Source organism: Salvelinus sp. IW2-2015, linkage group LG11, assembly GCF_002910315.2.
Source record: "Salvelinus sp. IW2-2015 linkage group LG11, ASM291031v2, whole genome shotgun sequence".
NCBI classification, from domain to species: domain Eukaryota; kingdom Metazoa; phylum Chordata; class Actinopteri; order Salmoniformes; family Salmonidae; genus Salvelinus; species Salvelinus sp. IW2-2015.
The window spans coordinates 38,531,024-38,556,250 of record NC_036851.1 but is presented as its reverse complement, the minus strand read 5'-3'; the positions used below and the strand labels follow the sequence as shown (position 1 = coordinate 38,556,250).

The 25,227-nt window shown below is 43.1% G+C and overlaps 2 protein-coding genes and 1 long non-coding RNA gene across 3 annotated transcripts in view; all 3 read right to left on the bottom strand.

The window, feature by feature from the left end:
* Nucleotides 1-3,962, bottom strand: part of LOC111970345 (uncharacterized) — a 119,015-nt gene extending 115,053 nt beyond the window's left edge. The window contains exon 1 of the long non-coding RNA XR_002878106.2: nt 3,625-3,962. This is a non-coding gene — a long non-coding RNA (uncharacterized lncRNA). The remainder of the gene's footprint in view (nt 1-3,624) is intronic.
* A 2,786-nt stretch (nt 3,963-6,748) lies between these two features.
* Nucleotides 6,749-14,116, bottom strand: LOC111970338 (protein phosphatase 1, regulatory subunit 15B). The gene is made up of 2 exons (XM_023997017.2): nt 11,070-14,116; nt 6,749-9,084 (listed from the first exon to the last, which is right to left on the bottom strand). Exons 1-2 carry the CDS (start codon nt 13,101-13,103, stop codon nt 8,890-8,892), a joined length of 2,229 nt encoding a protein of 742 aa, XP_023852785.1. The 5' UTR covers nt 13,104-14,116; the 3' UTR covers nt 6,749-8,889.
* Nucleotides 14,117-21,835: 7,719 nt separating this feature from the next.
* The window catches only part of LOC111970337 (phosphatidylinositol 4-phosphate 3-kinase C2 domain-containing subunit beta-like), a 79,846-nt gene continuing 76,454 nt past the window's right edge, over nt 21,836-25,227 (bottom strand). Inside the window, 1 exon segment of the mRNA XM_023997016.2 lies at nt 21,836-25,227. This exon segment is cut by the window's right edge and continues 393 nt beyond it. The gene's annotated coding sequence lies outside the window, so the exon portion shown is untranslated.

Here is a 25,227-nt window from a genome sequence, read left to right as displayed (position 1 = left end):
GTATTCTACTGAAACACAGTATTCACTCCACCCTGCTCAGTATTCTACTGAAACACAGTATTCACTCCACCCTGCTCAGTATTCTACTGAAACACTACAAGCACGCAGTATGTGTGCGTGTGTGCGTGTGCCTGTGTGTGTGTGCACTGATACGTGCTTAAATTTCTGATCACACCCTCTGCCAGTCTCCTTAGCTCACTCTCCAAATCGGGTGCAGAAAGCAAGCACTGCGGCAATAACCCCACTCCCTGCTTAAACACACACACACACACACACACACACACAGTTCAGAACAACCATAACAAACAACATCTTGCAGTCATCACAGGGAAACAACACTTGGTCAACCAATAGGGATGCAGGATAACAGTTATATTATCTACAAACCAATCAACACACAGCAAACAGCACACAGTAGGAGAGATAGGGGGAAAGAAACAGTGAGGGGAGAGAGYGAGCAAGAGAGAGAGCAAGAGAGAGAGAGAGCAAGAGAGAGAGAGAGAAAGATAGATACAGTTGAAGTCAGAGTTRACATACACCTTAGCCAAATACATTTAAACTCCGTTTTTCAAAATTCCTGACTTTGAATCCTAGTAAAAATTCCCTGTCTTAGGTCAGTTAGGATCACCACTTTATTTTAAGAATGTATAGTAGAGAGAATGATTTWTTTATTTKAGTTTTTATTTCTTTCATCACATTCCCAGTGTCAGAAGTTTACATACACTCAAATAGTCTTTGGTAGCAATTGCTTGAAATTGTTTAACTTGGTCAAAACGTTTTCCGGGTAGCCTTCCACAAGCTTCCCACAATAAGTTGGGTGAATTAGGCCCATTCCTCCCGACAGAGCTGGTGTAACTGAGTCGGTTTGGTAGGCCTCCTTTGCTCGCACATGCTTTTTCAGTTCTGCCAACACATTTTCTATGGAATGAGGTCAGGGCCTTTGTGGATGGCCACTCCCAAATACCTTGACTTTGTGGTCCTAGCCATTTTGCCACAACTTTGGAAGTATGCTTGGGGTCATTGTCTATTTGGAAGACACATTTGCGACAAGCTTTAACTCCCTGAACTGATGTCTTGAGATGTTGCTTCAATGATATCCACATCATTTTCCTCCCTCAATGACTGCCAATCTATTTTGTGAAGTGGCACCAGTCCCTCCTGCAGCAAAGCACCCCTACAAAACAAAATAACATAAATGCTGCCGCACCGCCGGCCCCGGGTGCTTCACGGTTGGGGTGGTGTTTTTCGGCTTGCAACACTTCCCCCTGTTTTCCTCCAAACATAAACGATGGTTATTAAGCGCCAAACAGTTTTGTTATTTTTTTCATCAGACGCAGAGTACGATTATTTGTCCCATGTGCAGTTGCAAACCATAGTCTGGCTTTTTTTAATGGCGGTTTTGAAGCGTGGGCTCTTCCGTGCTGGCGGCCATTTCGAATTATGTCGATATAAAGGACTCGTTTTACTGTGGTACATAGATACTTTGTACCTGTTTCCTCGCAGATCTCACAAGGTCTTTGCTGTTGTTCTGGGATTGATTTGCACTTTTCGCACCAAGTACGTTTTCATCTCTTAGAGACAGAACGCGTCTCCTTCCTGAGGGTATGACAGCTATGTGGTCCCACAGGTTACACCTGCCACTTGACTAAATGATGTCAATTAGCCTATCAGAAGCTTTCTAAAGCCATGACATCATCTTCTGTAATTTCCAAACTGTTTTAAAGGCACAGTGACTTAGTGTTGTAAACTTCTGACCCACTGGAATTGTGTTTGATACAGTGAAGTATAAGTGAGATAATCTGTCTGTAACAATTGTTTGGAAAAATTACTTGTGTCAATGCACAAAGGTAAGATGTCCTAAACCGACCTGCCAAAACTATAGTTTGGTGAACAAAAATGTGTGGAGTGGTTGAAAAACTATTTTAATGAACTCCCAACCTAAGTGTATGTAAATTCCGACTTCAATTTTAGAATTAGATAGATAGATAGATAGATAGATAGATTTAGATAGATAAGATAGATCGATAGATAATGATAGATAGATGATAGAATAGTATAGATAGATAGATAGATAGATAGATAGATAGATAGAATACGATAGATGAGAATGACAGAGAGAGCCAACAGGGCAGAGGGACGTTCAATCAAAATCACGGCTCTTATTTTGGGCATTATTTCCAGGCCACCGCTTGCCAAGAGTGCTAGGAATCACCATCAGAAACATAGTGTGACCTGCCAAGAGACAGGAAGACGTGTGTGGTGTGTGTGTGTGTGTGTGGATGACGTGTTTAACTTATTCTTGTGGGGACCGAATTCCCCACCAGAATAGTTAAAACAAATAAAAATTGACAAACTGAGGACATTTTGTTAGTGCCCACAAGGTTTTTGGGATTGGGGTTAGGGGTAAGAGTTCAGGTTAGTTTAGGGTTAAGGGTTACTGAAAATAGGGATTTTTGAATGGGAACTAAATTGTGTGTCCCCTCACGGTTAGCTGTACAAGACTGTGTGTTGTACAGTCTGTGTGCGTGAGCATATGTGTGTGAGTTTCCATCCACATGCATTCATAGAAAAGCAAATCGGAAGCACCTCAATTGCCGGCAACTGCCAGGTCTCATAGACAAACACACACACTACAATACCTAACGCTAAACAGGCATTAAACGGGTCAGTCTATTCTCAGTCACTGTAGGGTGTATTAAGCCAATGTTATCAGACACCTGGAGACTCATTCAACCACACACACACACACACACACACACACACACACACACACACACACCACACAACACACACACACACACAACACACACACACCACACACACACACACACACACACCAACAGACACACAGACCGACAACACACACACACACACACGAGGGACGCCTGTTGAAGTCAATCACGCTTATCCTCTGAATCAAAGTCCACCTCATCCCCCCCTGCTTTGGCTCAGATTGGCCGTGCCTGGCTTGGTTGGGATTGGATGGGCTTAGTCCTGCCATGAGGCATTTAACATACAGCATAGCACTGCAAAATGCCACCCATTAACATATCAACATGCTGGAGACTGGTGGGAATCAGTACTGTGTTGTTGTGGGAGTGTTTAAGTATTGTGTAAATGCATGTGCAGTGTGTGTATGTGTGGTGSGTGCGTGCGTGCGTGAGTGCGTCCCTGACTGACAGACTATGCCCATCTGCAGTGGGGCTCCAACACTGGGACCAACAACCTGGCAACTGGCCTCACCCCAAAACATCTGAGCCCCCAAACCTAGCCACAACCATAACTCAAGCTCCACCCAACCACTACTTCAACCACCAGCCAACCTCTGCCCTCTCTGACCCAACCCTCTCTCTGCAATATGAGAGAGCATCGGTCTGTGTGCAGGAATAAAAACACAGTCAATGACCATCAACATTAACACACAGCAATTGCACTGTATACTTAAAAGCAAATACACACAGACACACAGTCATACAAACACAGTCACAGTAACACAGAAACACAGACACAGTAACGCAGACACTAGTGCTCCCTCTAACTTGCTTATTTCCATAAAGTCAAGACATGTTGGAAATGCACTGGTGGTGCCTGCACACAGACACTATGAATCTGCGTGTCCCTTACCAGCCACCTGCTGAATTGATGTTTGCGGTGTCCCTCCTCCTTCTTCCTCTGTAGTCAGCTAGTCAATGAGGGTGTTAGACAGACAGGCTAGAACCATGTACATCTATCCATTCATCCATCTAGGAGAGAGCAGAGAGCAGCAGACGGTCAGTCAGTCCGGTTAGACATCAGGAGATGGGAGAGGAACAAGGAATAACACACTATCTATCCCTCCACACCCTCACAGTACAGGGTAAAGACAGCTCTCTGTCAGCCAGAGAACCATAGAGAAAGAAACAGAGATACAGCTAGAGACAGTAGCCCCAGTAACTACAGGCTCCAGCGTGACAGCAGGGATACAGGACAATAATAGGCATCCTCTCCTCAGGAAAGGATGAATAAAGGAGGGACGGATAGAGGGAGGAGTTGAAGAGGAGGAGGGGAAGCGGCCAAGTGATACAATGGAGCATGCCCAGTTGAAAATCCCAGGGTATTTAAATGTCACATGACCCCATCCAGGCTGGCAGTAATTCTGTATGCAGTGATGATGGGGAGATAGAGAGAGAGGGAGATGAAGAGAGAGCAAGGGAGGGGGAGAGAGGAAGGGGGAGAGGGAGGGAGGGGAGAGAGTGCTCTCTGGATTGGTGGTGGGTGGCAACGTCACAGCTGTTCAATTCCCCTTTCATTAGAGAGAGACATGCCTTTAATCTCCTCCTAGGCACCACCTCCAGGCATTCCATTCAGCCAATGAGATGACAGCATTGGCCAGTCCCAGATGAACTTTTCCATGGCCAGGATGTACCTGCAGGCGGAGCACCGAATATCAGGAGAGGAATATGGTTCTCAGACTTTGATCAGACTTTGCCACACAGGTCACATAAATGCAAAAATATAGACTAATCTCAACTGAACTGTTTCAGATTTGATTGGTTCTTCATATTTTTTATAATGCAACCACAAAAACTGTGAAAGCCACACACTGATTAAATTGATTAAATGGATTAAATCTGCATCCAGCAATCAACATTTAGTCCTATCCTACACCTTTTCAGTTTTCTACAAATAATAAATATAACCACATACTGTATGCTACTTGGTTTGCAAAAAGGCTATTGCAATGCATGTCAATTCATTAATAAGCAAATGTCTCATGTTGTAACGCAGCAAATCACAATTATGATCGTTTTAAGCAGAAAGCAGTTGCACAGTCCTCGGGAAGATCTCCTCACGTCCTCGTCTCCTTCTCAAAACTCATTACAGGAGAAGGTCAGAGGGGACGGACCTCTGACTTTCTCATCCAATAGGTTTTAAGGAGACGAGGGCGTGCGCAGTATGCAATTGAGATCTCCATCTCAGTCGATCGACTGGTCCGCTCCTGTTATAAGCAAGAGCGACCTCTATTGGTTGATAATGGAACATTACAAAAAAACTATGGGAACAGATGACTGAATGTAATGTCAATGTTGAGCTGTAGATTGTGTTTCAATAAAAAAAAACGTTTTTTACAAAAAATATATAACTTATAATATAGCTCGCTCTTGTGGGCATAAGTATCTTAAACAAATACCACTGACAAATCCAAGTGTTTYTATATGTACATCATTGGTTTTATCCTATTAAAATGATTGCCATGTATCCACTATCCATAATGATCTGTAGAAGGATTTGTTTATCTCTATATATTTAGCCACCCATCTCTTACCTGATTTTGAGTGCCTCTAGGATTGAGGCTGAAATCCCCCCAAAATAGGCTAATCTTTCTATAATCCTTTCTAGGCCTGTGGTGTTTTGGGGAGGTGGACCTGTTGGTCTCTGACAGCTGTTTGCATCTGTGCATGTTTTGACCTCCTACTGCACATTCACATTGCTGACTGGCTCCAGTTGCTAAGATAAAAAAAGCCACTGACTCCATGCTAAATACTGGGGCCTAGTACAGCCCAGGTGCATACAATGTTACAGTACATTCTGATTTTTTTTTTTACTGTGTGGACAGTAGAAAAGTGGATCACTATATTCAGGTTTCCACTAGATAACACAAACACAAAGTCCAAATTGGTTTTATTGTAAAAATCAACAAATAAAAAAAGTGCTTTTTGGTCTTCATTTAAGGTTAGGGTTAGGCATAAGGTTAGCAGTGTGGTTAGCGTTAAGGTTCAGATCTGAATTTAGGAAGATACATTGCAGAAATAGGTGTTTTATAACTTTGTCTGTGGTAGCTAGTGACGAACCTATCTACACTGCGTGTACAAAATATTAAGAACACCTGCTCTTCCCATGAGACTGACCAGGTGAATCCAGGTGGAAGCTATGATCCCTTATTGATGTCACRTGTTAAATCCACTTCAATCAGTATAGATGAAGGGGGATGAGACCGGTTAAAGAAGGATTTCTAAGCCTTGAGACATTATGTATGTGTGTCATTCAGAGGGTGAATGTGTTATTTAACAAGGCAAGCCAGTTAAGAATAAATTATTATTTACAATGACAGCCTACCAAAAGGCCTGCGGGGAAGGGGGCTGGGATTTGAAAAATAAATAAAGGGGGCTGGGATTTGAAAAATAAATAAATATAGGACAAAACAGACATCACAATAAGAGACACCATAACACTACATAAAGAGAGACCTAAGACAACGGCTCAGCATGGCAGCAACACGTAACACAGCATGTTATCAACACAACATGACAAAAGATTTAGTGCTTTTGAACGGGGTATTGTAGTAGGTGCCAGGCGCACCGGTTTGTGTCAAGAACTGCAACTCCCCTGTTTTTGTTTTATTTTTACGCTCAAGTTTCCTGTGTGTATCGAGCGAGAATGGTCCACCACCCAAAGTACATCCAACCACCTTGACACAACTGTGGGACGCATTGGAGCCAACATGGGCCAGCATCCTTGTAGAATGCTTTTAACGCCTTGTGGAGTCCATGCCATCATGAATTGAGGCTGTTGAGAGCAAAAGAAASGMGTTCTTAATGTTTTGGACACTGTTTAATGGTGCCGTACCAGTTTGGGGTCAAGTGCCCTTTTATGATGATCATCACAACCCTCCCTCCAGTCCGGTGTTGCGCCCGAACCAGATTTTAACWAATTAAGACCAGAAAATGATTTGCTGGGAAATGTGGAGCAAGAAACAAGAAGAAACTCATTCATAATTCAATATTGATTTATTTTCAATGAATATGAATTCAAAATGTATAAGTTATGCAGCGCAACTAACTCATTCTAAAATGTTTTACAAAAATAAAACAATTTCATGTTAATTTTACTGACTAAAATAACACCAAGTTAAAGAGTTTATATTCTTCAGATCCGAGCACAGCTTTCATATTGTATTTTTTTCATTATGAGAATCACTTCAGAATATCGTGCGTTTCACATCCCTGCTTTTTTCCCACCTGGTCACAACAGAGGTTAACACTTTATCCACAGGGACACTAACCCCTCAACAATAGATACACAACACTGGGTCCGTACAGGCATCACATGGTTAAATAGCAGGGGTAAGAGGTTTAAGTTCAGTGAATTTGGGTCTCACGAAAAGCACTTAAGATGTGTTATAACTAGAGAAGGGCTTCCTTAACACATCTCCTTTCCAAGATGACCATTGATGGATGCAAGCTTTACATTTGAGAAAGCATTATTGAAGGTCTATTGGTGCAAATTGTAGATAGATTAAAGCAATTGTTTATTCTGGGAACCACAGTGAGGGAAGTAGATAGAGGAAAGGAGGATATTTAAGACAAGGATCATGCACATACTTCCACTTAACCCTTATAGCCTTCACTTCAGCCCAGAAATAGTCAGAGGATCTCTGACTGTTCACTAGAAATACCTGCTTGTTTGGCAATAAATACCTGTAAGTCACTCTCAATAAGAGCGACTGCTGAATCAGGCTTTCCCAAACTCGGTCCTGTGAAATGATTGAAACCAGGAAGACAACACAGGCTTGGTTTTAACACTAACCACCAATACAGTTGGAGTGTTTTGAAGTGTTTTACACTTCATACTGTATGTTTACAACCCCTGCGTAGGATCAAATCAAATAGAACACTGTCAATGATAGTGTGTACTCTGCATGTCATGGTTTACAGGAAGATAACATTTCAAAAAAGGAAAAAAMAAACTCATTAAAAACCAAGTTTGCATTCCAAAAGCTCTTAAACCCAATCCAGCTTCAGAGAACAGTGGGCCATTTGGCTGTGGGTGCTGAGTAGGACTATGCTGAACGTCTTAAATACTGACCATGCCTGGGTTCAGATCACAATCACATGAAACTGAGAACACTACTGAGAGCAGAGACCCAGATGGATGTGTCAGAGAGAAGGARGGAGCAATGCCAAAAGCGCAGTTTAAATCAACGGGACAAAATAATAAAACCAATTTTAAAACGAAATATAAAAGACACTTTTGGCTGAAGTGTCTTGTGTAGAGTTCTGTTTTCCAGTCAGGTTACTGAGCACACAGCTCAGCAGAATAGCTGCTCTGTGTTAGACTGGGTTTGTCCCAGTGCATCCAGTAAGCCCTTCTACCTTTACATTACATGTATACCTCCTAGTTAGCAATATGCAGTCGCCCTTAATCATATCCTACATTAGGTAATCACTCCACTGAGATTCAAACAAAACAGSAAACGATCAGGAGGCGGGTGGGAAGAAAGGGAGAAAGTCTGTATTATCAAGTCTTCAACACCCCAGAGTGACAGTAAGGGGTCAGGAGAGAGAGCTGAAGGGATGTCGTCTAGTCCAGGGGTTCCCAAACTTTTTACTTCCATAAATTGAACGGTGAAAAAAAACATGCATAGACCAAAGTAAAAATGTTGCAGTTTTAAAGCTTATTTCCTGTAAGTCTACACATTTTTTTTACTGAAGCTGAAATTAAAAATMATATTTTAAGCCATTTTTAATGAGGAKAAATATATAGGTCCATTATCTTTTATACGCACTTTCTATTTAGTTGTTTAAGTGTACYAAGAAAGATTTTTCCATCTCAAAAATGCATTAAAAAAGTATATATATTTTTTGTAACGCACAAGCAACCCACCTGAACCTCTGGTTCCGACCCACAGTTTGGAAACCACTGGTCTAGTCAATAGCTCTGAAGTGGTATTTTCTGCACATCCAGTCTGAAGGTTTGGGAGTTGGGGGGGGGTCACTGGGTAGGGGGGATGACTAAGAAGTTCTGATGCAGTCTGTTGAAAATAGGATTTAGGGACAGGGAGGGGTGTTAGAGGGTCACAGAGAAACAGGATTTACGATCAGTTGTGTTGTAGTGGTCAGAGGTTAGGGGTCAGCTGTGGTGTTGTAGTCTCTGGCAGACGGTGAGGCGGAAGGTGGAGCTGAACACGTAGCCGATGCTCTCCTCCACCTCTTGAACACGGCGGAGGAAGCGACAGCGGTCTCTGGCTAGCTCCTCCCACGGCCCACGCCTGTCCTCATCGTCCTCGCTGGCGTAAAACTCATCCACCTCATCACGGAAACCCACCTGGAGAGAGAGAACTACATACATCACCACAGACTAGAACCTTCTCACTGAAACACCTGCAGGCCAGATGTAAAGTTTACTTCTGCGTACATTCAAACTCACTAGACGACATTTCAGCTTGACAAAACTAGGTCAACTCAATATCACCTCAATATTCTGAAAGGAGAAACTGCAGTGCATAAAGCATCCAAAACTGAAACCTACAATTATGTCAACAACAAAAGACACTTCCATTTTAAACGGTAGTCCTAACCGACATTCACACACATAATGAAAAACACACTTGCTCCACAGCTCTCTGCATTTTTTCAAATTTCACTCAATCAATTTAAGAAACTCAACTAGGCCCTCTAAGCAGCATTCCTAATGTGACAATGAAATGATTTAGATTTATACCCATCGCTCATCACTGGGAGGCCACACTACACGTCTAGAGCTGCAACCGTTTGGGCAGAGACCAGGAGGCAAAGTTTTTTTTTAAAGGGGGGGAGGGGGGATTGGCTGTGTGATGGATGCCCCATAGCTCATCACAGAGACAATAAATATCCTCCATAAGCAGCAGCCTACTGAGGTTACCAGTACCATCATACACCATCAGAGTGGAGGTTATTACAGACGGAAGACACTGAAATCTGCTCGGCATGGGCTGAAGGGTTGGGAGAACGTTGTGGAAGCATTGCAAGAACGTTATGAGCCAGCGCGTCGAGTCAGAGAAATAAAAATATAAGGGCTTCAGAGAAATTCAATTTCCGTCTCGCTCAGTTATCACCGTTGCTAAGTAACATGGCAGTTGTGTGCTCCTAATAGGAGGATAATGTAATACAAAGGGCATGGAAAATACAGCCAGACTATATCAAAGACAGCCGTGGGACTGTGCTCGTGGATGACTAGGTCTACTCTCATGCTGATTATCTTCCATTCCACTGGCTGGGACAGACACGTTTCACAGCAATGTACTGCTAGAGTATTACTACTGCTTTAGCTACAGCCTTCACTCACATCTGTCTAACAGCAGTCAATGTGCTGCTTTAGCTACAGGCTTCACTCACATCTGTCTAACAGCAGTCAATGTGCTGCTTTAGCCTACAGAGCCTTCAGGTCACATCGTGTCCTAACATCAGTCAATGTGCTGCTTTAGCTACAGCTCTATGAGTGACTGGTCAGTCATAGCATTTCAGCACATTTCAATGGGAATGTCTATAATGAAAAATGTTTTATTACATTATACAGAGCTGTAGAGGATCACTAAGTGCACCCAGCCTCTCCGACTCTGGTCTCCCTGGTACAGATATGGGACTCTTACACCAGCGGATCACAAGAGAGCGGGGGAAAGGGTTGTTGCATAGGTTTCCATCACTCACACAGTCAGACAGGAATACTAACACATAAAAACAGAACAGCAAATGCAGTCAGTCCCTCTTCCCCTTTCTGTATGCTGAGTGAGTAATAGACTCCAAAGTTCTAAATCCATCAGTTAGAGAATGTGGTAAAGTTTGAATTTTCCCACAACAACCCAGCCCAAAAACMGTGTGATAACCACGTCGGATAAGAAGTTTGAACAATGAGCTCCAATTATTATTTATTTTTTAATGAACGTACACGTCTTTCCAGACCACATGAGCCGAAGTGATGTAGAAAAACTCACGTCAGTCACGGGGTCTGGAAAACCCGCTGGCCCCGTCAGACTATGTCAATGCAGTATAAGTACACCACAGGAGATAAAACAATGCTTCCTCTTCAGCTACTCATTAACAAACAGCCTCCAGCAGTTAACTGCTGAGTGGGAAGATCAATCATTTTTGGAGTCATTGCCAGGTTCTCACATTTTACTACAGTCATGTGAGTGACCAATGCCCATGGATGACAATGTGACTGATATTATTTAAGAATAGACCTACCATTTTGTAAAAACAGAATGAGGAACATATGAATATCAAGGTGTGTGGCGCTTTCTTTAGGCCTACCAGAAAGTCGCCAATACTGACCTTTTTGACTGTGACGCAGGCCATGGTGGTGATCTCTGGGGTGGGAAGGATCTCTGAGAAGCCACTGTCCAGTCTCTCCTCTGCCTCCTCCTTCRTGTACTGGGGGGGTGAGTGGCTCTGTCCCTGGCCCTGTCCATGACGGGGGGTTGTCTTGCTGCTCTTCTTACAGCACGCCCCTGTCCCTGCTTTTGCCCTGGTCCATACTGGCTCTCTAGTCCTGAGCAGGGCCTGGAAGTTGAATGGGCTGTAGGGGTCTGAGGAGGTGCTGAAGGAGTCCCACAGCCTCAGGCTCTCAGCCTCATCCACCTCACTGCTGCTGGACTCCGAGCCAAACTCCTCCGCGGGAGAGGGGGAAGAAGAGAGGGGAGAGGGAGGTTGCTCTGAGGGTGAGGTGTGAGTGGAGCAGGCTGTGGTGGCTGTAGAGGTGGAGTGGATGGTCTTGGGGGTGGTAAGGAGGGCAGTGAAGTTTTGGGGATTGTAGGGGTCCCTGCTTTGGCACAGTGAGTTCCACAMTCTTTCAGTCTCAGAATCATCCTCCTCTTCATCGTCATCCAACAACTCGGAATTGGAGAATTCTGATGAGCCCTCACTGTCGAAACCATCGTCGTCATCCTCCTCGCTGAGTGAGTCGTCTGATTGGCTGTCGTCGCTGCAGGGGCTGCCCATGATGTAGGCAATGGCCTTGTTACTGCACTGGGGGGTGGAGGGGGGCAGAGCGGTGGTAGACACTGATGGACCCTCAGCCGCCGTTTCCTCTTCCTCAGAGTCTGAGAAGTCAGAGTCCTCAATCTCTTCCTCCTCCTCTAATTCCATCCCTCCAGTGGCAGCAGTCTCACCCACTTCTCTCMGATTGGATGCGTCCCTCTCTGGCCCACTCTCTCCAGAGCTCCCCTGTGTTGGTGTGTCAGATGTGATGGTCTCTTCCTTCATCTCTGTGATCCCCTGTAGCTCTTCAATGGGAGGCCTTAACATGTACAGTCTGGAGGTGGATTGTTCTTCTTCCAGACTGGAATAGCCATTGTCCTGGTCAGGGGTAAAAACTGCCACCTCACTGCAGGCAGTGACAGCTCCAACTCTGACAAGATGATCACTGTTACCGACTGTTTCCCGGTGATCTAACGAGAAACTGTCAGGGAAAGGGAGAGACTCTGGCCAGGTGGCCGTTTGAAGGCTTCCATTGTCAGTTGGCTCCTCTTTGTTGCAGGAGGCGCCAGTGCTTTTGCCGTCCATTGATTCGCTATCATCGATCTGTGCAAACAGCCCTGTTGGCTTGGTAACTGTAGCCTTTGTACCACACTCTGGTTGAAAACAATGACCATTACTGTTGTTTTCCCCAGTGCCCTCTTTTCTCCAAGACAAATTTGACAGCCACCCTTGAGCGCTACTGGTTCCCCAAAGCCCACCCCACCAGTTACCAGCGGTACTATTTTCTCTGGCTGACACTGCGTCAGATGACCAACCGTTCCCACCGAGTACATGCCCTTGCTCCGTGTGTTTCATTTCCTGAGCCGACGCTGCGTTCAACAAAACATGACTGAGAAAACCTCTCGCGATTGCGAGGTATCCWACCGGAGTTTGTTGCCTTATATTTAAGTCCATTTCAGCAGCATTTTGAATCCCTAACTCGTAAAGAGAATCTGCTGTCAACCAACTCGGAGTACTATTACCTGACGCTGCTAGCCCAGGGCCACCATGCTGGTATTGCAGGTACGATAGATGATGTGCATGGTGTTGAGTTCCAGGCAAGACGTCGTCCAGTTGTCCTAAAAATGTGCTTTCTGCCTCTACAAAGTTATCTTTGAAATCCCCACTGACCCACCCTGTCACATTGTCAGGCAGGGCAGGAGTACTAGGGCGCCATGGTATATACTTTTGCAGAAATGACAGGGCAGGCCTAGAAACCGCGGAGAACATGCCCATCCACGAGCGCTCCTGGTTTGGTTGCCGGAGAGAGGCCACTCCATGCCCGGCGGGAGTGGATGGAGGCGTCTTCACACCAGAAAAGTGTTCCTCGCGATTCATGTTTCTAAACATTCTCAATACTGGCTTGTGGCTAACAAATAGTCACTATGCAAGATACATTAGTAAAGTTTCGATCAAGAATACCGCTTGACAACTTCCTGCTGGGAAGTTTGTTAAAGCTTTTTGGTTAGTTAGCTAACGTACACGTGTAGGACAATTTAACACGCTGACATATAGTAGCTAGTTCACAATATATTAATAACTCGTGTATTAACTAGACTGCCAAAATAAATATGCCAATCAAACTTTAGTCTGGCAATAAAGGATAACAAMAACTAACGTTAGTTATCTAGTTAACTAGTGCTAATAATGCTAGTTTGAACAGCTGTTACCTGGCTAGCTAACGTAATCTTGATTTTGAGAGCTGTTCGTTTCGCTGGAAGTTGTTAGCGACACATTTGAGACATAACTTGGTGTGCACTCCAGAGCACTGTCCATAGTTGCAGGTGAAACATCCATTACCGTTGTCCCTTATCCAGCTTCTTACACCGAAAGGCTAGCAATAGCATACCGGTTAGCCCTCCTGTTCAAGCGAATACCATCGTCCATGTTGTCCATGGTATGGGAGACATTTTCCTGAGAGTGGTGGTTAGACTTATTTCGCGCGGTAAGCATCGTACAAACAGGGGTAGTGAAGGTAGAAAGTGAGCAAAGCCTTGGCGAGTCATAGCATGTGGAGAAATGCAGGATAAACGAAGATATGCAATCCATCTTGGTCTTGGTTGGAGAAAAAGCTGGTTAGATTCTCGCACGTAGCACCAGGCGACAGCGCAGTTGCAAACCTTGATCCGAGACTTCAACGAAGCTCAACAATTCATTACAATAAAATCATGGAATGCATCCGTATGAGAAATATAATATTCAATAGATATCAACTAAATAGACAAGCTCGTTATAGTACTTCAGTGCGATACTTCTGTTTTTTACAATCATGGTTGCGATTCCTTGTACGGTCGGTCGACTCCTCTGCCCACTTTTCAGAAGAGGATTTCATCAGAAAATGTAGGGGGCGTCGTGAAAGAGGTCTTGTAGAAATGTTTAGGGACCGTCGCAGTTACCATCGTCAGGAATCCACATGGCGATTATGCATGACATGACACGAAATTACCCTGTCATATAATGAAAGTGAATATCCTGACTCCTGCAGCATACTAAAGTGTATGCTCAGTGTGACAGGTGTTGAGATGGTGATAGTTCACACAAATAATATCACAATACTGGGTTTCAAGATAAACTCAATAGTTAGAAATATTGSAGTCGAATGCATTTGGCAGTCTTTCTAAATATATATACATTATTAACCCTTGGGATTATATAGGCCTACTAGTGTGTTGAGAATCAAGTTCATGTTCCACTCTGTGTTGCTCTCCAGTTACAGGTTTTTGCATGGCTACCAGTGGTGGAAAAAGTACCCAATTGTCATACTTGAGTAAAAGTAAAGATGCGTGCTCAGTCCCCTCCTGTACTCCCTGTTCACTCATGACAGCACGTCCAGGCACGACTCCAACACCATCATTAAGTTTGCTGATGACAACAGTGGTAGGCCTGATCACCGACAACGATGAGACAGCCTATAGGGAGGAGGTCAGAGACCTGACCGTGTGGTGCCAGGACAACAACCTCTCCCTCAACATGATCAAGACAAAGGAGATGATTGTGGACTACAGGAAAAGGAGGCCCGAGCACGCCCCCATTCTCATCGATGGGGCTGCAGTGGAGCAGGTTGAGAGCTTCACGTTCCTTGGTGTCCACATCACCAACAAACTAACATGGTCCAAGCTTACTAAGACAGTCATGAAGAGGGCATGACAAAACTTATTCCCCCTCAGGAGACTGAAATTATTTGGCATGGGTCCTCAAAAGGTTCTACAGCTGCACCATCGAAAGCATCCTGACGGGTTGCATCACTGCTCGGCCTCCGACCGCAAGGCACTACTTAGAGTAGTTCGTACGGCCCAGTACATCACCGGGGCCAKGCTTCCTGCCACCTCTATACCAGGCGGTGTCAGAGGAAGGCCCTAAAAATTGTCAAAGACTCCAGCCACCCTAGTCATYGACTMTTCTCTCTGCTACRGCACGGCAAGCGGTACCGGAGCACCAAGTCTAGGTCTAAGAGGTTCCTAAATAGCTTCTACCCCCWAGCCATAAGACTCCTGAACAGCTAATCAAATGGATACCCACTATTTGCATTGCCCCCTCTGGAACGCTGCTGCTACTCTCTGTTATTATCTATGCATAGTCACTTTAATAACTCTACCTTACATGTACATATTACCTCGACACCGGTACCCCCTGTATATAGCCCCACTATTGTTATTTTACTGCTGCTCTTGAATTATTTGTTATTTTCATCTCTTACTTTTTTTGGGGTGTTTTCTTAAAACTGCATTGTTGGTTAAGGGCTTGTAAGTAAGCATTTTTGTACCTGTTGTATTTGGCGCATGTGACAAATTTCATCAATGGAAAAAGGATGCATCAGCTTAATTACGAGTCTCATAGCAAAGGATCTAAATACTTATGTAAATAAGGTGTTTTTATTTTAATTTTAATACACTTGCTAAATTGTCTAAAAAACGGTTTTTCGCATTGTCATTATGGGGTATTGTGTYTTGATTGATGAGGATTTTTWAAAATMTAATCCATATTAGAAAAAGGCTGTAAAGTAACAAAATGTGGAAAAAGTCAAGGGGTCTGAATACTTTCCGAATGCACTGTATACAGCTAAATTGTTGTGAGAGACTGTCCCTTTTGCTCCTGATTCCCAAAATACTTATGTTGTTAGTCATGATGTATAACATACAATGCAGCAGGTACTGTATGGACATCCTTAAATTTCACTGTGCAATATTGTCCATATGATAACACAGACACACTGTCTCCAAACATAGCTAATAGTAATAGCCTACCTACAGTGGCTTGCGAAAGTACTCACCCCCTTGGCATTTTTCCTATTTTGTTGCCTTACAACCTGGAATTAAAATAGATTTTGGGGGGGTTTGTATCATTTGATTTACCCCAACATGCCTACCACTTTGAAGATGCAAAATATTTTTGTGAAACAAACAAGAAATAAGACAAAAAAACAGAACTTGAGGGTGCATAACTATTCACTCCCCCAAAGTCAATACTTTGTAGAGACACCTTTTACAGCTTGGGGTATGTCTCTATAAGCTTGGCACATCTAGCCACTGTGATTCTTCAAGGCAAAACTGCTCCAGCTCCTTCAAGTTGGATGGGTTCCGCTGGTGTACAGCAATCTTTTCTCAATTGGATTGAGTTCTGGGCTTTGACTAGGCCATTCCAAGACATTTAAATGTTTCCCCTTAAACCACTCGAGTGTTGCTTTAGCAGTATGCTTAGGGTCATTGTCCTGCTGGAAGGTGAACCTCCATCCCAGTCTCAAATGTCTGGAAGACTGAAACAGGTTTCCCCTAAGAATTTGCCTGTATTTAGCGCCATCCATCATTCCTTCAATTCTGACCAGTTTCCCAGTGCATGCTGATGAAAAACATCCCCACAGCATGACGCTGCCACCACCATGCATCACTGTGGAGATGGTGTTCTCGGGGTGATGAGAGGTGTTGGGTTTGCGCCAGACAGCATTTTCCTTGATGGCCAAAAAGCTCAATTTTAGTCTCATCTGACCAGAGTACCTTCTTCCATATGTTTGGGGAGTCTCCCACATGCCTTTGGGCGTACGCCAAACGCGTTTGCTAATTTTTCTATTTAACAATGGCTTTTTTTGGGCCACTCTTCCGTAAAGCCCAGCTCTGTGGAGTGTATGGCTTAAAGTGGTCCTATGGACAGATACTCCAATCTCCCTTGTGGCGGCTTTGCAACTCCTTCAGGGTTATCTTTGGTCTCTTTGTTGCCTCTCTGATTAATGCCCTCCTTGCCTGGTCCGTGAGTTTTGGTGGGTGGCCCTCTCTTGGCATATTCTTTCCATTTTTAATAATGGATTTAATGGTGCTCCGTYGGATGTTCAAAGTTTTGGATATTTTTTTATAACCCAACCCTAATCTGTACTCCACAACTTTGTCCCTGACCTGTTTGGCGAGCTCCTTGATCTTCATGGTGCCGCTTACTTAGTGGTGTTGCAGACTGGGGCCTTTCAGAACAGGTATATACAGTGGGGAGAACAAGTATTTGATACACTGATGATTTTGCAGGTTTTCCTACTTACAAAGCATGTAGAGGTCTGTAATTTTTATCATAGGTACACTTCAACTGTGAGAGACGGAATCTAAAACAAAAATCCAGAAAATCACATTGTATGATTTTTAAGTAATTAATTTGCATTTAATTGCATGACATAAGTATTTGATACATCAGAAAAGCAGACTTAATATTTGGTACAGAAACCTTAGTTTGCAATTACAGAGATCATACGTTTCCTGTAGTTCTTGACCAGGTTTGCACACACTGCAGAGCAGGATTTTGGCCACTCCTCCATACGAACCTTCTCAGATCCTTCAGGTTTCGGCGCTGTCGCTGGGCAATACGGACGTTCAGCTCCCTCCAAAGATTTTCTATTGGGTTCAGGTCTGGAGACTGGCTAGGCCACTCCAGGACCTTGAGATGCTTCTTACGGAGCCACTCCTTAGTTGCCATGGCTGTGTGCTTCGTGTCGTTGTCATGCTGGAAGACCCAGCCACGACCCATCTTCAATGCTCTTACTGAGGAAGGAGGTTGTTGGCCAAGATCTCGCGATACATGGCCCCATCCATCCTCCCCTCAATACGGTGCAGTCGTCCTGTCCCCTTTGCAGAAAAGCATCCCCAAAGATGATGTTTCCACCTCCATGCTTCACGGTTGGAATGGTGTTCTTGGGGTTGTACTCATACTTCTTCTTCCTCCAAACACGGTGAGTGGAGTTAGACCAAAAAGCTCTTATTTTGTCTCATCAGACCACATGATCTTCTCCCATTCCTCCTCTGGATCATCCAGATGGCATTGGCAAACTTCAGACAGGCCTGGACATGCACTGGCTTAAGCAGGGGACCTTGCGTGCGCTGCAGGATTTTAATCCATGACGGCGTAGTGGTGTTACTAATGGTTTTCTTTGAGACTGTGGTCCCAGCTCTCTTCAGGTCATTGACCAGGTCCTGCCGTGTAGTTCTGGGCTGATCCCTCACCTTCCTCATGATCATTGATGCCCCACGAGGTGAAATCTTGCATGGAGCCCAGACCGAGGGTGATTGACCGTCATCTTGAACTTTTTCCATTTTCTAATAATTGCGCCAACAGTTGTTTCCTTCTCACCAAGCTGCTTGCCTATTGTCCTGTAGCCCATCCCAGCCTTGTGCAGGTCTACAATTTATACCCTGATGTCCTTACACAGCTCTCTGGTCTTGGCCATTGTGGAGAGGTTGGAATCTGTTTGATTGAGTGTGTGGACAGGTGTTTTTATAACAGGTAACGAGTTCAAACAGGTGCAGTTAAATACAGGTAATGAGTGGAGAAACAGGAGGGCTTCTTAAAGAAAAACTAACAGGTCTGTGAGGGCCAGAAATTCTTACTGGTTGGTAGGTGATCAAATACTTATGTCATGCAATAAAATGCAAATTAATTATTTAAAAATCATACAATGTGATTTTCTGGATTTTTGTTTTAGATTCCGTCTCTCACAGTTGAAGTGTACCTATSATAAAAATTACAGACCTCTACATGCTTTGTAAGTAGGAAAACCTGCAAAATCGGCAGTGTATCAAATACTTGTTCTCCCCACTGTATATATACTGAAATCATGTGACAGATCATGTGACAATTAGATTGCACACAGGTGGACTTTATTTAACTAATTATGTGACTTCTGAAAGTAATTGGTTGCACCAGATTTTATTTAGGGGCTTCATAGCAAGGGGAGTGAAAACACATGCACGTACCACTTTTCAGTAATTTCACTTCACCAATTTGGACTATTTTGTGTATGTCCATTACATGAAATCCAAATAAAATCCATTTAAATTACAGGTTGTAATGCAACTAAATAGGAAAAAAAGCCAAGGGGGATGAATACTTTTGCAAGGCATTGTATATCGCATGGTTCAAATCAAAGGAGGTTGGTGGCACCTTAATTGGGGAGGACAGGCTTGTGGTAATGGCTGGAGTGAAATCAGTGGAATGGTATGAAATACATCAAACACATGGTTTCCATGTGTTTGATGCCATTATGAGCCATCCTCCCCTCAGCAGCCCCCACTGGCTCAAATGCACAACTCATGGGAATGTCTTAAGAATAGAAGATTGGACCAACTTGATTGTCAATGCTTTTGTGTGTGCCTCGTGCCTGGATTGAGCTTTTAATACTTATGAGAGTGTCTCATGCTAGTTTGTGTCATGACGTGGTCCTTTCTGGGTATAAATCATGGCTCCCCCCCTCACTCTCTCCTACACCCAGGTTCTGTTATCTCAGGTCGTAAATTCCTGGAGGAGACCCTCTCCCCCTTTTCATGCAGAGAGACCACAGAGTGAACCTAGGATTTCACGTGGCGGAACTCCTAAATCCCCAAAATGGGAAAATGAAACAAAATGTCCACTTGTAGGAATGGTCCGTGGACACTTAAGGGACGGGTATGACGAGTGTGTTTCATTCGGTGACCTCAGAGAAGACAGGAAACACACATAACTATATGTCTGAATGGGTACATTTCTCAATTATGGGGTTTGTTTCTAATTCTTGTATAAAAGSAATGAGTAAAGATCAAACTATTTGTGAAATGGTGTAATGCGATGTTGAACCTTTWATATGAGAGAATTGTATTCCCTTTAAAGTTTAAGTAAGTCATTGGCCCACCCCCGTGAGCACAGACATGATCAGGCGTCATAGAATCACCTTTTCTACTGTTACAAATAAAAAACCCTCCTGAGGAAATCCTCTTCAGACCACGCATATCTCGGCGTAAACTAAGGTAGCACAGGTTTGAGTTTAGACTAAGCAAACCCACAGCGTGAGCTGTGATTGCGAATAGTTATTCAATTCCTAACCATACCACGTGGAGCATTGGCTACACGGCTGGAAATGGTTCAACTCTGAGACTATCGATCCCGACAGAATACGAGCAAATCTTAGATACTAATTACTAGTCTGCAGCTAGAAATGATGTAAACCTGAGACGAGAATACCGACAACTGCTGAAACATCTATCTATGAGAACATTTCTGAATGGTACTCTGAAGTATCCATTCTAACCACGAAAACAGGGAAACAGAAAGAGAGAGAGAGACTCGGAAGAACTGACTCTCCAGCAGACGGACCGGATTCCAACAGGGAAGATTAAGACACATGGGCGTAAATATATATTGATTGCAATTATTCRCGAATGAGTGAGCGTTCATGTGCTTAGGATTAGCCGTTCAACCATTATAATTATCAACTATGTATAGTGATCCATTTTGTCTTTCCCGCTCTTTCTCAGTCCACACCCACTTCCCTTTGTCCACCAAGCCGTCATATCGGCTTAGCCCACTAGGGAATCTTACCTATAATTTGTTAGTAACATATCTACTGTTTGTTTGTTTATGCATTTCTGTGATTATTTAGTTAGTCAGTAAATAAATGATTAAGTCAATTGGTGTATGGACGATTTATAGTAAAGGCTGGGTTCAAGCAGATAGGCAACAATTTACGACGTTTGGAATGAGACTGATGTGAGGTAAAGAATAATTCAATAATAGAAGCCTAATTGATCAGATATTAAAATATCTGAAGAGTTATATTCTGAAAATTATTACTTTGTAATCTGAAGATTTTCCGTGGTGTCCCGACTTCCTAGTTAATTACATTTACATGATTAGTTTAATCACGTAATAATAATTACAGAGAATTGATTTAATAAAATAACAGTCTTCACTTTTAATGATGCCAAAGACACGACAGTTGATTGGTTGTTTCAGTTGGGGGGCCCTAGTTTGTTATAAGAGTGCCTAGATACCAGACTGTAATTTGAATCTTTCCCATATATAGTATAACACTGGTATGGGGCATTGACTCCTAGCGGTCGAATTCCATACAGAGGTAGGATCTTAATTTGTCCACCCTGTTGCAGGAGAACTTTCCTGCAATGCAGGACATTTAAACGTGTAGTGTATTTGAGGTTTATAATAAAAAGGCTTCTGAAGTTTGATTTTCCCTTACGAAAATATATCAACCCATACAAAAATGTCCATTAATTATAATCCACATAATTCATGTTTCCTGTTGATGCAGGATCATTTTCCTGCTGTAGCTCAAATTAATATTCTACTGTAGAGTCTCATCATCTGTGTTTCTGTTTCTATGTGGTCATCTGTGGTCTCTTAGCTTTAGCCAGCAGATCTTGTCTGAGCAACACTCCTGCAATGATGAGCGTTGTTTCCCCACAGAGGTTAACCCAGGGTGATTCACACTTAGCCTGATCTAATGTAATTGTTACCTCAGTATGGGGACAGGATAGAGGCCTGGGTGGATGGGTGTGATGGAACACAGAGGTACGCAGACTGACTGAGACAAATCCTCCCTGCCTCAAAGTAAYCATGATTATCAGGGTCCGGCCATTGAGCTACACTGAGATGAACAGATAAACCAAATAGTTAGGTTTCCATTGTAATTAGACATATTTCAATGTTATTTCCATAAAAACAAGATGGTGCAATGATTTGGAATGTTACTGACAAAAGCTTCTGAGTCAGTGGCTGTTTATTCTTACATGGGGCTTTCATCAAATGAAACACGCATCGGCTACGCTCACAAAAATACACAAACGTCTTTTCAATTCAAGTTTATTTTGTTATTTAGTGCAAATTATATTACATAACATGGTCAAAAATTAAGAAAAACAACTAGAACTATATACTGAATTAAAGAAATAGGTCACATTAATGATATTCTCAGTATTTACAGTACACAAGATCCAGTTCATTTAAAAAATATACATTCTGTCCCATTTTCCCAGGATGATAGAGGTCAGAGTTCAGTCCCTTGACCTGGAAGGATCCAGGTAAAACCCTTACCCAGTCCCAAATAGACCCCTACCCCTAGTCCCTACCAGATAGGCACTTCACATAGATCTAAAAGATTTAGACAGGTGCCTCCTGGTAAACTAGGTGAAATGATCACCATATTGCTTCATATCCTTTCAGATCTACACTTAGTACATAGCAGCTAGGTGCTAGGGGCTTGGGGCTAGGTTTGGGAGTCCCAATGCCTTCAAATGAACCACTTTCCCAGTCTCCTTCCATTCATAATCACTGGTCTGTATTTAAACATGAGAGGCAAGAGCAATATTTTGATCATATCCCTTTTAGCCAGAGTAATATACTGTATAGAGATCCAGAGCTATACGACTCTCCTCTTAGCTACAGTATCAAGACCAGAAAGGAAAGGAGACGAGGAAGTCTCCTTTCCCCCAAAGTGGTACAACTGACACACATAAAATAAATCAGACACTTTCACTTCAATGTCTGTCATCAGCTTTATAGCACACAACAAACACCTACACTCTCAACATGGAGAAAGTCCTCTTTCAATCATATAGTTTACCTTGTAACTTCACACTGCAGAGCCTAAAGCTACAGTGCAGCCATCCAGACTGCTGTGAAACTCAGAGGAAATGTTGTTCATGTTCTAGAAACCAAACAGAAAGAGGCAGATATCCACCAGACACATTCAAAAGGCAGTCAAATAATGTGTTGTTTTTGAATGAGTTCAGTGGTTAAACTGGTTGTTCCGGGTTAGGCATACCAGTGCTGTTTGATTACTGCTCTTTAGCCCCAGGGAGGCGAACCTCTAGTCATTCAACACACAACTGTTCAGACTACCTATCCCTGTTTCTAAAACTGTGCTCTTTATGAATCATGAATGAACTGGAAAATAAACATGTTCAGAGTTATCAATTCTTCATGTGCTAAATCAGACATAAATTAATAAATAACTGTACAGGGCTGGTGAACTGGTCAGTAACTCCTAGGCAGAGTATGCTGAACAGTATGTGATGTCAAAGGAAACCAAACCAAATAGTATCTAAATATTCCATTTTACATGTTACATTTCAGCACCTATGAAAGCCAGCCTTAACCTGTATTAGCCTGTCTGTAATTGTATTGTGATCTGAAAACGTCAGACACCAAGATGTTATGATATCTTACCAATAACTGCTCTATTTGAGAAACTTCCTTCACAGAGAAACTATATGACCAGAAGTAGTTTTTTTCCCAGACCAAGTGACTTGGACCAGGAATAAACCTGGTCCTAGGTATTGGCAATTTTTCATGGTCAGGTCATTTCTTGGTCAGGTCAAAACTCTTAGCCCTAATTCATGAGTTAATCTTGATCTTTCCCTCTCACCTATGAATTAAGACATTGATTATGTGTGGATATAGTACACTGCCCACAAGCAGTTTACTCCAATGAAAAGTGACTTTTTACATTGCGAGAGGTCACAGTGTCTGTCTGCCAGAGTGAAACTGGACCAGTGTGTAAGCCTCTTCCAGAAGAAAATGAGAAATCACTTCCCAAAGACAAGATACAAATGGGTAGAGCAATGCTGCTGTAGGTACATGTAGTTGAGTTTTTTCCCTGGTATGTATGAAATCACACACACAATCCTTGTTTTGCCCTTATCCTGTCAGTGTGCTGTTGTGTTTTCTATTATAGCTACAGTACTGGATAATACATAGGCAGGATCCCTTTGTAGTTTGAAACAACATGAAAGTCCAATGTAAGTGAAAAATGCAAGAGAAATAAATCCAAGTGCAATATGTCCACTGGATTCAGTTAAATGGTGCAGTTAAATGGTGTTTCAGTTTTGTGTTTGAAAGAGCATTTTCTTTGTGATATACAGTGCATCTCTGGCCCCAGRAAACAGTTAGATTTTCCCAACATTCACGTATGTGTTGTGTAGAAGCACTGACGCAAAAAATATTAGTGAAGGCATTGATAAAAGCTAAAAATAGACATTTGAAAGACATTTTAAATGCAAATAGCGATTATCAAATAGGCAAATGAAGCTTAGGTACAGCTTGGATAACAACAGCTACTCAACAATGGAAGACACAAACACACAGCGCACAATCCAACAAGTTCTACAGTAGAGTAGCTACAGTCACTGACTGAGTGGACAAAAAAAGAGTCTTTAATGTGTTTGGGTAGACCCATAGCATAATGTGTTTGGGTAGACCCACACCATAACGTGTTTGGGTAGACCCACACCATAACATGTTTGGGTAGACCCATACCATAACGTGTTGGGGTAGACCCATACCATAGGCAGGTCCAGTGGGTACTGTACATCTCTACACCACAACAGTACAAAAGCATTCATTCCCTCTCTCAAATCAGAAAGACTGACCCAACATAATTCACATATCACAATTTACATAATTCTGGGGTACACAGAAAAATATACATATACCACACAACCAAACTTAGGGTTTTCTTTTGAAATACATGACTTCCAAGGGGACTAAACCTGTTTCAAAGTCTTTTTCAGCAGGCGAAAAGACGGACGGSTATCCGTTGGCCCTAGATAAAGATGTGGTCCATGAGAGAATATCGATTGCATACTCCTCYCGTCCTCTTTCCTRACCTACTTCTCAAAACCCATTGGAGYAGAAGGTCAGAGGGGAGGGACCTCTGGCTTTCTCATCCAATGGGTTTAGAGAAGGAGATGAGGAGAGAGGACAAGAGGAGTATGCAATTGAGATTCTCCCCATGTTTTCAATGAGTAGCAATGCCTTCTGCTTCCTCCCATGGTCCTCGTGACCTGGTCTTGTTGTTACCAGAGAAAGGTATTCTGGTAGTCAGAGTCACCAGAGATACAGATTGGTAATCTTCCCTTCTGGTCACATGGTCCGTAGTTATCCCTTTTTATGGTGGTCAGAGGCCAGCCTGCCTAACAATAGGTCCATATAGTACAGTCCCATGGATACAGTGTCCAGTGACGATTGACCGTCGGTGAGTATACAGACACCCACACAAACACACACCCCCACTGGGCATGATAAGAGTCAACACACACACCCACTGGGCATGATAAGAGTCAACACACACCCCCACTGGGCATGATAGGAGTCAACACACACCCCCACTGGGCATGATAGGAGTCAACACACACCCCCACTGGGCATGATAGGAGTCAACACACACCCCCACTGGGCA